This window comes from Oncorhynchus nerka, linkage group LG17, assembly GCF_034236695.1.
Source record: "Oncorhynchus nerka isolate Pitt River linkage group LG17, Oner_Uvic_2.0, whole genome shotgun sequence".
Taxonomy (NCBI): Eukaryota; Metazoa; Chordata; class Actinopteri; order Salmoniformes; family Salmonidae; genus Oncorhynchus; species Oncorhynchus nerka.
This window is the reverse complement of record NC_088412.1, coordinates 9,960,666-9,973,304: the sequence shown is the minus strand read 5'-3', so window position 1 is coordinate 9,973,304 and position 12,639 is coordinate 9,960,666. Positions and strand designations below refer to the sequence as shown.

Below are 12,639 nucleotides of genomic sequence, written 5' to 3'. Positions count from 1 at the left end.
TGGTCCAAACTTCTCTTTTTTTTACTTCATTTACAACATTAATTGTCATGGCTGTTTAATAAATGTATCGTAGCTATTGGAGCAGTGGAGGATCTAGCACCACTGCCAGTGGCAGCTTCCCTACTAGAGGCAGCTTCCCCACTACTAGAGGCAGCTTCCCTACTAGAGGCAGCTTCCCTACTAGAGGCAGCTTCCCTACTAGAGGCAGCTTCCCCACTACTAGAGGCAGCTTCCCTACTAGAGGCAGCTTCCCCACTACTAGAGGCAGCTTCCCTACTAGAGGCAGCTTCCCCACTACTAGAGGCAGCTTCCCCACTACTAGAGGCAGCTTCCCTACTAAAGGCAGCTTCCCCACTACTAGAGGCAGCTTCCCTACTAAAGGCAGCTTCCCTACTACTAGAGGCAGCTTCCCTACTAAAGGCAGCTTCCCTACTACTAGAGGCAGCTTCCCTACTAGAGGCAGCTTTCCTACTAAAGGCAGCTTCCCTACTACTAGAGGCAGCTTCCCTACTAGAGGCAGCTTCCCTACTACTAGAGGTAGCTTCCCTACTACTAGAGGCAGCTTCCCTACTAGAGGCAGCTTCCCTACTAGAGGCAGCTTCCCTACTAGAGGCAGCTTCCCTACTACTAGAGGCAGCTTCCCTACTAGAGGCAGCTTCCCTACTAGAGGCAGCTTCCCCACTACTAGAGGCAGCTTTCCTACTAAAGGCAGCTTCCCTACTAGAGGCAGCTTCCCTACTACTAGAGGCAGCTTCCCTACTAGAGGCAGCTTCCCTACTACTAGAGGCAGCTTCCCTACTACTAGAGGCAGCTTCCCTACTAGAGGCAGCTTCCCCACTACTAGAGGCAGCTTTCCTACTAAAGGCAGCTTCCCTACTACTAGAGGCAGCTTCCCTACTAGAGGCAGCTTCCCTACTACTAGAGGCAGCTTCCCTACTAGAGACAACTTCCCTACTAGAGGCAGCTTCTCTACTGGAGACATCTTCCCTACTAGAGGCAGCTTCCCTACTAGAGGTAGCTTCCCTACCAGAGGCAGCTTCCCTACTACTAGAGGCAGCTTCCCTACTAGAGGCAGCTTCCCTACTAGAGGCAGCTTCCCTACTAGAGGCAGCTTCCCTACTAGAGGCAGCTTCCCTACTACTAGAGGCAGCTTCCCTACTACTAGAGGCAGCTTCCCTACTAGAGGCAGCTTCCCTACTAGAGACAACTTCCCTACTAGAGGCAGCTTCCCTACTAGAGGCAGTCTCCCTACTACTAGAGGCAGCTTCCCTACTACTAGAGGCAGCTTCCCTACTAGAGGCAGCTTCCCTACTAGAGGTAGCTTCCCTACTAGAGGCAGCTTCCCTACTAGAGGCACTAGAGGCAGCTTCCCTACTAGAGGTAGCTTCCCTACTAGAGGCAGCTTCCCTACTAGAAGCAGCTTCCCTACTAGAGGCAGCTTCCCTACTAGAGGCAGCTTCCCTACTAGAGGTAGCTTCCCTACTAGAGGCAGCTTCCCTACTAGAGGTAGCTTCCCTACTAGAGGCAGCTTCCCTACTACTAGAGGCAGCTTCCCTACTAGAGGTAGCTTCCCTACTAGAGGCAGCTTCCCTACTAGAGGCAGCTTCCCTACTAATAGAGGCAGTTTCCCTACTAGAGGCAGCTTCCCTACCAGAAGCAGCTTCCCTACTAGAGGCAGCTTCCCTATTAGAGGCAGCTTCCCTACTTGAGGCAGCTTCCCTACTAGAGGCAGCTTCCCTACTAGAAAACTGAGAGATCATCTTTTATCTGACGTCATGACAGCTGAATCAGCTGCGAGCCTTCAGTTTGCAAAGAACCTTTTTGCCGCCGCGACGCTGCCCTGACAACGGGAATATATGAGATTTTCCATAAACCCTGAAATGGCTACACAGGAGATTCAACCGAATGAGACTCTCACTAACCTAAAAGCAGAATCGGATACGTTGAAAACGAAGCTGGAGGACGAAAGAGCGAAACTGCACGATGTCGAACGTGAGTGGTGCTGAAAATGAGAGGAGATGGGAAGGGAAGGCCCCGCGAATGAAAACATAATCTGCCTTCCAAATACGATTGCATGACATGTAAACACGACCATAATATTAGAATATATATATATATATATATATATAATAGATATATATTGTGAATTTGTCATATTGCTATTATTAGGCCACAGTGCATTGAATCGGTCATTTGAAGAAAATGCATTATTCTTTTGCATAATTTGTAAATGGTTTATTTGTAGCCATTTGCTCGTCCATGTTTTATTTTTTGTACTTGTCGGATTTGTTCAGATGACAAGATGCATAGAATGACTATGTGTCCATTTCCATCTGCAGTTACACATATAGCCTAGGCTGTGGTTGAGATTTATCCTTGTATTTTCCATTGACACTCAAAAGCACCGTTTTATTATAGCCTAGCCCAGATGGCGGTTTGTACCATTATTCATATTCATCCGTCATTTATGCTTGGCTGGTCGATCTGGTTGAGATCAGAGAGATTAATGGAACATCTCTAACCGTTTACTGCACGTTCATCCCCAACACGATGAGATGGATTACGGTAAACACAGGCAAACGTCGGGATTTTCGTCCCTATAACAACAGTACACTAACGATAGCTAATGCTAGTCCCCTATAATGTACCACTCTAGATTAGTTAGATTGATCCCCATTTGATTGCAACATTAGATTGATCCCCTACAACAATGCCCTAATGTCGGATATTGGTCCATAATGTACCACTTTAAAGTAGGATCTTGGTCCCTGCAACAGTACACTAATGTAGGATATTGGTCCCTACTACAGTACACTAACCTAGGATCTTGGTCCCTAATCCCTACAACAGTACACTAACCTAGGATCTTGGTCCCTACTACAGTACACTAACATAGGATCTTGGTCCCTACAACAGTACACTAACCTAGGATCTTGGTCCCTACTACAGTACACTAACATAGGATCTTGGTCCCTACAACAGTACACTAACGTAGGATCTTGGTCCCTACTACAGTACACTAACGTAGGATCTTGGTCCCTACTACAGTACACTAACCTAGGATCTTGGTCCCTACTACAGTACACTAACGTAGGATCTTGGTCCCTACTACAGTACACTAACCTAGGATCTTGGTCCCTACAACAGTACAGTAACCTAGGATCTTGGTCCCTAATCCCTACTACAGTCCACTAACGTAGGATCTTGGTCCCTACTACAGTACACTAACGTAGGATCTTGGTCCCTACTACAGTACACTAACCTAGGATCTTGGTCCCTACTACAGTACACTAACGTAGGATCTTGGGCCCTACTACAGTACACTAACCTAGGATCTTGGTCCCTACAACAGTACAGTAACCTAGGATCTTGGTCCCTAATCCCTACTACAGTCCACTAACGTAGGATCTTGGTCCCTACTACAGTACACTAACGTAGGATCTTGGTCCCTACTACAGTACACTAACCTAGGATCTTGGTCCCTAATCCCTACTACAGTCCACTAACGTAGGATCTTGGTCCCTACTACAGTACACTAATGTAGGATCTTGGTCTCTACAACAGTACACTAACGTAGGATCTTGGTCCCTACAACAGTACACTAACGTAGGATCTTGGTCCCTACAACAGTACACTAACCTAGGATCTTGGTCCCTACAACAGTACACTAACGTAGGATCTTGGTCCCTACAACAGTACCCTAACCTAGGATCTTGGTCCCTACTACAGTACAGTAACATAGGATCTTGGTCCCTACTACAGTACACTAACCTAGGATCTTGGTCCCTAATCCCTACAACAGTACACTAACCTAGGATCTTGGTCCCTACTACAGTACACTAACGTAGGATCTTGGTCCCTACAACAGTACACTAACCTAGGATCTTGGTCCCTACTACAGTACAGTAACATAGGATCTTGGTCCCTACTACAGTACACTAACCTAGGATCTTGGTCCCTAATCCCTACAACAGTACACTAACCTAGGATCTTGGTCCCTACTACAGTACACTAACGTAGGATCTTGGTCCCTACTACAGTACACTAACGTAGGATCTTGGTCCCTACAACAGTACCCTAACATAGGATCTTGGTCCCTACTACAGTACAGTAACATAGGATCTTGGTCCCTACTACAGTACCCTAACATAGGATCTTGGTCCCTACAACAGTACACTAACCTAGGATCTTGGTCCCTACTACAGTACAGTAACATAGGATCTTGGTCCCTACTACAGTACACTAACGTAGGATCTTGGTCCCTACAACAGTACCCTAACATAGGATCTTGGTCCCTACTACAGTACACTAACCTAGGATCTTGGTCCCTACTACAGTACAGTAACATAGGATCTTGGTCCCTACTACAGTACACCAGGTGGCAGAGAAAGTGGATGGACTGGGCCAGTTTATCATGAAGACCCGGCGTACTCTGAAGGGACATGGCAACAAAGTTCTCTGCATGGACTGGTGTAAGGACAAGAGGAGGATCGTCAGCTCATCACAGGTGAGTGTTGGATTATTGTACAATTTTCCTGAAGTCCTAAACAGATGCATTCATGCAGTCGTCACTCCAGGCGGTCACTGTCCATGGTCCTGAAATGGATTGTAAACTTGTCATCGGGGAATTTGAGGTTTGGTAAGGTCCTCCTAAACAGATGCATTCATGCAGTCGTCACTCCAGGCGGTCACTGTCTATGGTCCTGAAATGGATTGTAAACTTGTCATCAGGTCCTCCTAAACAGATGCATTCATGCCAGTCGTCACTCCAGGCGGTCACTGTCTATGGTCCTGAAATGGATTGTAAACTTGTCATCGGGGAATTTGAGGTTTGGTAAGGTCCTCCTAAACAGATGCATTCATGCAGTCGTCACCCTTGATATACTTATGGTGGGTGGGGGGGTTTGTTTCAGCTAATATGCACTGCTTTCAGTGGTTATCAAATGAATGCCATATTTTGTTGGAAATGTAGAGAATCTTACGCTTGTGTGCTACTTCTAATGTTTTTATCTTTTTTTGAACTTATCTTCAGGATGGGAAAGTGATTGTATGGGATGCCTTCACCACTAACAAGGTAGGGAATCTTTCTTCTCCCTCCATAAACAGTACGGCAGGGTAGCCTGGGGCGGCAGGGTAGCCTAGTGGTTAGGGGCAGCAGGGTAGCCTAGTGGTTAGAGCGTTGGACTAGTAACCGGAAGGTTGCAAGTTCAAATCCCCGAGCTGACAAGGTACAAATCTGTCGTACTGCCCCTGAACAGGCAGTTAACCCACTGTTCCTAGGCCGTCATTGAAAATAAGAATTTGTTCTTAACTGACTTGCCTAGTTAAATAAAGATAAAATAAAGGCTATAGAATTGACTGGTTGGAGAAATAGTAAGACTTCTGTAGTTCTTTGAGCTTATATTTAGTGTACGTTCCTAATGGCGCCCTATTCCCTACATAGTGCACTACTTTTTGACTAGTGCCCTATTGACCCTAGTCAAAAGTAGTGCACTATATTTGTATTTATTTGACATTTGAATCCCATTTAAACCAAGGTCTCTTTTGCGAGGGAGTCCTGCATCTCACAATTACATAACAAACACAGTCCCGGAAGCACATTTGTTATCGTTGCCGTCTGGGCCGCAGACAATGGTTTTCATAGCAAGTTTTATTTTAAGCCTTTCCTTAGTAGCGTGCCAACATTGGGAATAAGAAGACACAATATTTCCTTGGCAGATTTGAATTCTGTTGTTGTTGTTGTTGTGGTTGCTTATTTCTGTAAGCAGGAAGTTTCCCCACTGAGTTTGATGATGTCATGGTGTTGAAGTCTCCCTCGTGTATTTGAGATGGATAACATTGCAGTTGTGCAGAATCACTGATCAAATCACCTTTGCATACAAAATAACTATTGTGTGATTAAGATCAGAGATTCGGCGCCTCGGCGCCTTGATGAATACTTATGCCCTCAAACATGACAATTATTTTCTAGGAGCACGTGGTGACCATGATGTTATATTGCTGATTGTACCTTTATAATGTGGTGTCCTCTAGGAGCACGCGGTGACCATGATGTTATATTGCTGATTGTACCTTTATAATGTGGTGTCCTCTAGGAGCACGCGGTGACCATGATGTTATATTGCTAATTGTACCTTTATAATGTGGTGTCCTCTAGGAGCACGCGGTGACCATGATGTTATATTGCTGATTGTACCTTTATAATGTGGTGTCCTCTAGGAGCATGCGGTGACCATGATGTTATATTGCTGATTGTACCTTTATAATGTGGTGTCCTCTAGGAGCATGCGGTGACCATGATGTTATATTGCTGATTGTACCTTTATAATGTGGTGTCCTCTAGGAGCACGCGGTGACCATGCCGTGCACCTGGGTGATGGCCTGTGCCTACGCCCCCTCTGGATGTGCAGTAGCCTGTGGGTAAGTCCCTATACTCCTGGGTGTGCAGTAGCCTGTGGGTAAGTCCCTATACTCCTGGATGTGCAGTAGCCTGTGGGTAAGTCCCTATACTCCTGGGTGTGCAGTAGCCTGTGGGTAAGTCCCTATACTCCTGGATGTGCAGTAGCCTGTGGGTAAGTCCCTATACTCCTGGGTGTGCAGTAGCCTGTGGGTAAGTCCCTATACTCCTGGGTGTGCAGTAGCCTGTGGGTAAGTCCCTATACTCCTGGGTGTGCAGTAGCCTGTGCCTACGCCCCCTCTGGATGTGCAGTAGCCTGTGGGTAAGTCCCTATACTCCTGGGTGTGCAGTAGCCTGTGGGTAAGTCCCTATACTCCTGGGTGTGCAGTAGCCTGTGGGTAAGTCCCTATACTCCTGGGAGTGCAGTAGCCTGTGGGTAAGTCCCTATACTCCTGGATGTGCAGTAGCCTGTGGGTAAGTCCCTATACTCCTGGGTGTGCAGTAGCCTGTGGGTAAGTCCCTATACTCCTGGGTGTGCAGTAGCCTGTGCCTACGCCCCCTCTGGATGTACAGTAGCCTGTGGGTAAGTCCCTATACTCCTGGGTGTGCAGTAGCCTGTGGGTAAGTCCCTATACTCCTGGGTGTGCAGTAGCCTGTGGGTAAGTCCCTGTACTCCACCCAGACGCTCCGTTTCTCCACTGTGCCACTGTGCTTCTCCTCCCCTTTGGGGTCTATGCCCGGTTACTGTAACACACAACTGTTGACGTTAAAAACGTTATAAATCAAATTTGATTGATCGATTGATTGGATTTCAGTGGTCTGGACAACAAGTGCTCTGTGTACCCTCTGTCCTTGGACAAGAATGAGAACCTGGCAGCGAAGAAGAAGTCTGTCGCCATGCACACCAACTACTTATCTGCCTGTAGCTTCACCAACTCAGACATGCAGGTTAGACGAGACACCTCTTCATCTTCTTCCTTCGTCTGATGTAATGATTATTTGTTGTACATTTGTATATTTTGTTATCGTCTTTATCAAGGTTTCTGTATTCGTTCCTTTCTATAACTCATTGAGTTACTTGAATACTGCTAAATCAGTTGACTTTCCTATAGCAGATAAGTTATGGGAAATCACAGCCTGTCATACTGTACTGTACTTGGAAAGAACTTCTACGCTTGTTTAATAATTCACAACAGTCAAATGTTCCCCATTGGATATAGTTAGACACATGCTTTAGCCTCGGCCAAGACTCTTCTATTTATGGGTCCGTGTCAGAGAATTCTGAATTCTGAACAATGGTTTCACTCTGACCCTGCTATTGGTAGTAGTGTGGTTGTACTTTGCTCTCTGGGAGCTGTTTTCCCTGACGTATTCAATATAGAACCTGCAGTGACAATTATTTTTAGTCCTGAAATTAGACTAATATAGGGTTTGTGAAACCAGTCCTGGATGTAGATTTATGGGGTGAATCCTAACCTTAAGTCTAATTTTCATTGACATTCAATGGATGACTCAGTGGCAGTTAGTATTGTGTTGCGATCCCAAGATGCAGTTTGTGACGAACCCCTTGTCTTCCAGATCCTGACGTCGAGCGGAGACGGAACCTGTGCATTATGGGATGTGGAGAGTGGTCAGCTGTTACAGAGTTTCCATGGACACGCCGCCGATGTTCTATGTCTCGACCTAGCTCCTTCTGAGACCGGCAACACCTTCGTCTCTGGAGTGAGGAGACAACTAGTAGTATTTCACTTAGTCTCACAATGACAAATTGTGAGAGAAAAAAACCCAGCCTGACTGCTCCTATAAGCCTTCTTTCTCCCTCCTCTTTTCACTTAAAAAAAAATATATATACAAAAAAAATATACAACATTCCTTTCATATTTTTATTTTATTTTATTCCAAGAGATAGATTTTAAATGATAAACGGAAACAGATGAAAGGACACCATAGTGATGAAATAGTTGCGGGCTTGAGATTCCCTCCCTTGCCTCTAGGGGGCATGTGTGGTCCAGACTGCAGAGAGACTGTGTTGCATTTTACATAATGTTGATTATATTCTACTTTTATTTAACCCTGAAATGGCCTTGAGGTTAAACCCTCTTTTGTGAGGTCAGCATTAATGTGTGAATCCAGAATCCTCTTATGTGTGTCTCATGCAGGGCTGTGACAAGAAGGCCAATGTATGGGACATGCGCTCAGGCCAGTGCATCCAGTCCTTCGAAACCCACGAATCAGACATCAACAGCGTCAGGTGAGGTCACAAGATATGACTTTATTCAAAGCGACTTATAGCACTTGTCAACACTGACAGTGACATGTATTAAATGTTAAGTGGGAGTACTCTACCCTCCCGTTTGCGTGGGTTTCTTATATTACCTGGCGTTTGTCTCCTGCCTTGGCATCAGGTACTACCCCAGTGGAGATGCATTTGCCTCAGGCTCCGATGACGCTACAGTAAGGCATCATCCATATCATTTACTGCTTGATCGCATGTTGATCGCATGTTGATCGCATGTTGATCGCATGGTGATCGCATGTTGATCGCATGTTGATCGCATGTTGATCGCATGGTGATCGCATGTTGATCGCATGTTGATCGCATGGTGATCGCATGGTGATCGCATGTTGATCGCATGTTGATCGCATGTTGATCGCATGTTGATCGCATGGTGATCGCATGTTGATCGCATGTTGATCGCATGGTGATCGCATGTTGATCGCATGTTGATCGCATGTTGATCACATGTTGCCTTTCTATGTCAAAGTTCATGAAGTCATTTCTTCGTAGAAAATAATAATAATAATTTACCCCATTTGCGGAAAAAAAAGAAATCTAAACATTAACAAGCATTGTTTGTTTCAGTGTCGTCTCTATGACCTGAGGGCAGACAGAGAAGTGGCCATTTATTCCAAAGAGAGCATCATATTTGGTGCCTCCAGTGTTGACTTCTCTCTCAGTGGTAAGACGCAATACCCTTAGGGATCGAGTCAATCCATAGCGAATAAAGCCCTTATTCTACTCGCCACATAAAACATATGATTTCACTGATCAATTTCACTAATTAAACCCATAATGATTTGCACTAAATTAAATTCATGTTATTTGCTGTTGAATAAGAATAGCTTACTTTCACATGAACCTTCTCATCAAAAATGATGTGTTACGTTTCTATTGGTTGAAAGAGGACATGTTTTCTCTTCTCCAGGCCGGCTACTGTTCGGTGGCTACAACGACTACACCATCAACGTGTGGGATGTCTTGAAGGGGACGAGGGTGTCCATCCTGTTTGGACACGAGAACCGTGTCAGCACTCTGCGTCTGTCTCCTGACGGAACGGCCTTCTGCTCGGGGTCATGGGACCACACTCTCAGGGTGAGGGATAGGGGTCATGGGACCACACTCAGGGTCAGGGTGAGGACCACACTCTCAGGGTGAGGGGGGTTATCACCTGGGTTATATTCCCAAAAGGACCACACTCTCAGGGTGAGGGATAGGGGTTATCACCTGGGTTATATTCCCAAAAGGACCACACTCTCAGGGTGAGGGATAGGGGTTATCACCTGGGTTATATTCCCAAAAGGACCACACTCTCAGGGTGAGGGATAGGGGTTATCACCTGGGTTATATTCCCAAAAGGACCACACACAAAATGTTGCACATTCACAGAAAGTCACTTTCACATCTAAAACAGAAATAGATTTCAAAAGGGGTTCTGAAAGACACCCACCGAAAGTTGGCACGCAACTAATAAGAGGGTTATAAAAGACACACACAATGAATAAGCACAACATTTACCTCAGAGGTAAAACTAAAGGAAAGCAACCCACTCCAATTAAGGATAGGGAGTAAAATGAATATGGAGCCAAACAAACAAGGGGAAAAAACAAAACTATTTTTGGCTAACTAAAGTGGAAGCTCTAATGTGAGGGTGTAGCTTTACCAACATATCCTCTCTAGCTGATGCACTGGGCCAGCGGGTCCTAACGACCAGCTGGTTCCAGCACAGGTGAAACTCATCCTGACTAACGAGATCACTCTCTGGGCCAGCACAGGTGAAACACATCCTGACTAACGAGGTGACTCCAATCAGTGTGCTAAAGCTAACATGCTAACCAACCTAGAACCTGTAACACCTGCTAATGTTTGTCTTATCCTAGTTTCTTCTTCTTCGTCTTTTTGTCTTTCACTGATGCCCGTGCCCTCTCCATTCTATTTCATTAGAACAGCATCATTTATTACTTTTGGTCCATAATTTATGTAATTGTCCATTTAAAAAAAAAACATTTCAGTAATTTTATATTTCTATTTTTCAATTTTAGATCTGGGCTTAAAGAAGAGGAAAATGACACAGAAGAGGGGGAAAACACGGTGAAAAGTGAATTCCGTGGTAGATAGATCGAGCCAGTTGTACATAAGAGATGTTCCACTCTGCTTGAGTACAATCATAGACGTCATAAACTATGGCGACAGATTTTTCAATGCGAATATTCAAAAAATCCGCATGAAGAAAATATACCCATTTTCCCCACCAGGGGTGTTTCCGCCAAATTGACTTGGATGGATAAAAAATAAAATAAATTAGTGCGTGATGACGTAGTGCACACTATGTACTTTTTAGCTTAAGTTTTCATGTACTGAATAAATAAAATCTACAGTTCAATGTGTTTCCGTCTTATTTTCAACTCTACTGATTTGTTTTGTTACAACGACAACGACAACAACAACAACAAATGAAACTTGCGTTAAATAGCAAATGTGTCTCCTCAGATCGCGGATACAGTGCGTCGCGGATACAGTGCGGTTAGGCTAGTTTACGGGATGAGATTATTATGGATAAGAGCGAGAATATTTTAACATGTCACCAGAATAAGACCCTCGATATTTATTGGAAAGTAGCATCAAGCTCATCACCGTGCACTTTCATGAGACAGTGAAGTTCATTTATTTAATCTGTAACCTAATAAACTACCTAGCTAACATGATGACAGACACTAGATAACATGATGTTCACATGACAGACACTAGATAACACCTAGCTAACATGATGTTCAGATGACAGACACTAGATAACACCTAGCTAACATGATGTTCAGATGACAGACACTAGATAACATGATGTTCAGAAGACAGACACTAGATAACACCTAGCTAACATGATGTTCAGATGACAGACACTAGATAACATGATGTTCAGATGACAGACACTAGATAACATGATGTTCAGATGACAGACGCTAGATAACATGATGTTCACATGACAGACACTAGCTAACATGATGTTCTGACAGACACTAGATGATGTTCTAGATAACATGATGTTCAGATAACACCTAGCTAACATGATGTTCAGATGACAGACATTAGATAACACCTAGCTAACATGATGTTTCAGACACTAGATGACAGACACTAGATAACACCTAGCTAACATGATGTTCACATGACAGACACTAGATAACATGATGTTCAGATGACAGACACTAGATAACATGATGTTCACATGACAGACACTAGATAACACCTAGCTAACATGATGTTCACATGACAGACACTAGATAACATGATGTTCAGATGACAGACACTAGATAACATGATGTTCAGATGACAGACACTAGATAACACCTAGCTAACATGATGTTCACATGACAGACACTAGCTAACATGATGTTCACAAGACAGACACTAGATAACACCTAGCTAACATGATGTTCACATGACAGACACTAGATAACATGATGTTCAGAAGACAGACACTAGATAACACCTAGATAACATGATGTTCAGAAGACAGACACTATATAACACCTAGATAACATGATGTTCAGAAGACAGACACTAGATAACACCTAGCTAACATGATGTTCAGATGACAGACACTAGTTCACATGACAGACACTAGATAACATGATGTTCATGACAGACTAGATAACACCTAGCTAACATGATGTTCAGATGACAGACACTAGCTAACATGATGATGACAGACACTAGCTAACATGATGTTCACATGACAGACACTAGATAACATGATGTTCAGATGACAGACACTAGATAACATGATGCTAACATGATGTTCAGATGACAGACACTAGATAACACCTAGCTAACATGATGTTCAGAAGACAGACACTAGATAACACCTAGCTAACATGATGTTCACATGACAGACACTAGATAACATGATGTTCAGATGACAGACACTAGATAACACCTAGCTAACATGATGTTCACATGACAGACA

At 44.2% G+C, this 12,639-nt stretch overlaps 1 protein-coding gene across 1 annotated transcript; it reads left to right on the top strand.

Annotated features, from left to right (window-relative positions):
- The first annotated feature begins 1,786 nt into the window (after positions 1 to 1,786).
- gnb5a (guanine nucleotide binding protein (G protein), beta 5a) lies at positions 1,787 to 11,366 on the top strand. The gene is made up of 11 exons (XM_065002947.1): positions 1,787 to 1,992; positions 4,371 to 4,507; positions 5,033 to 5,074; positions 6,344 to 6,420; positions 7,213 to 7,345; positions 7,976 to 8,119; positions 8,557 to 8,648; positions 8,803 to 8,851; positions 9,261 to 9,357; positions 9,604 to 9,770; positions 10,718 to 11,366. The coding sequence occupies exons 1-11, from the start codon at positions 1,857 to 1,859 to the stop codon at positions 10,727 to 10,729; spliced, it is 1,086 nt and encodes a 361-aa protein (XP_064859019.1). The 5' UTR covers positions 1,787 to 1,856; the 3' UTR covers positions 10,730 to 11,366.
- Positions 11,367 to 12,639: the final 1,273 nt, after the last annotated feature.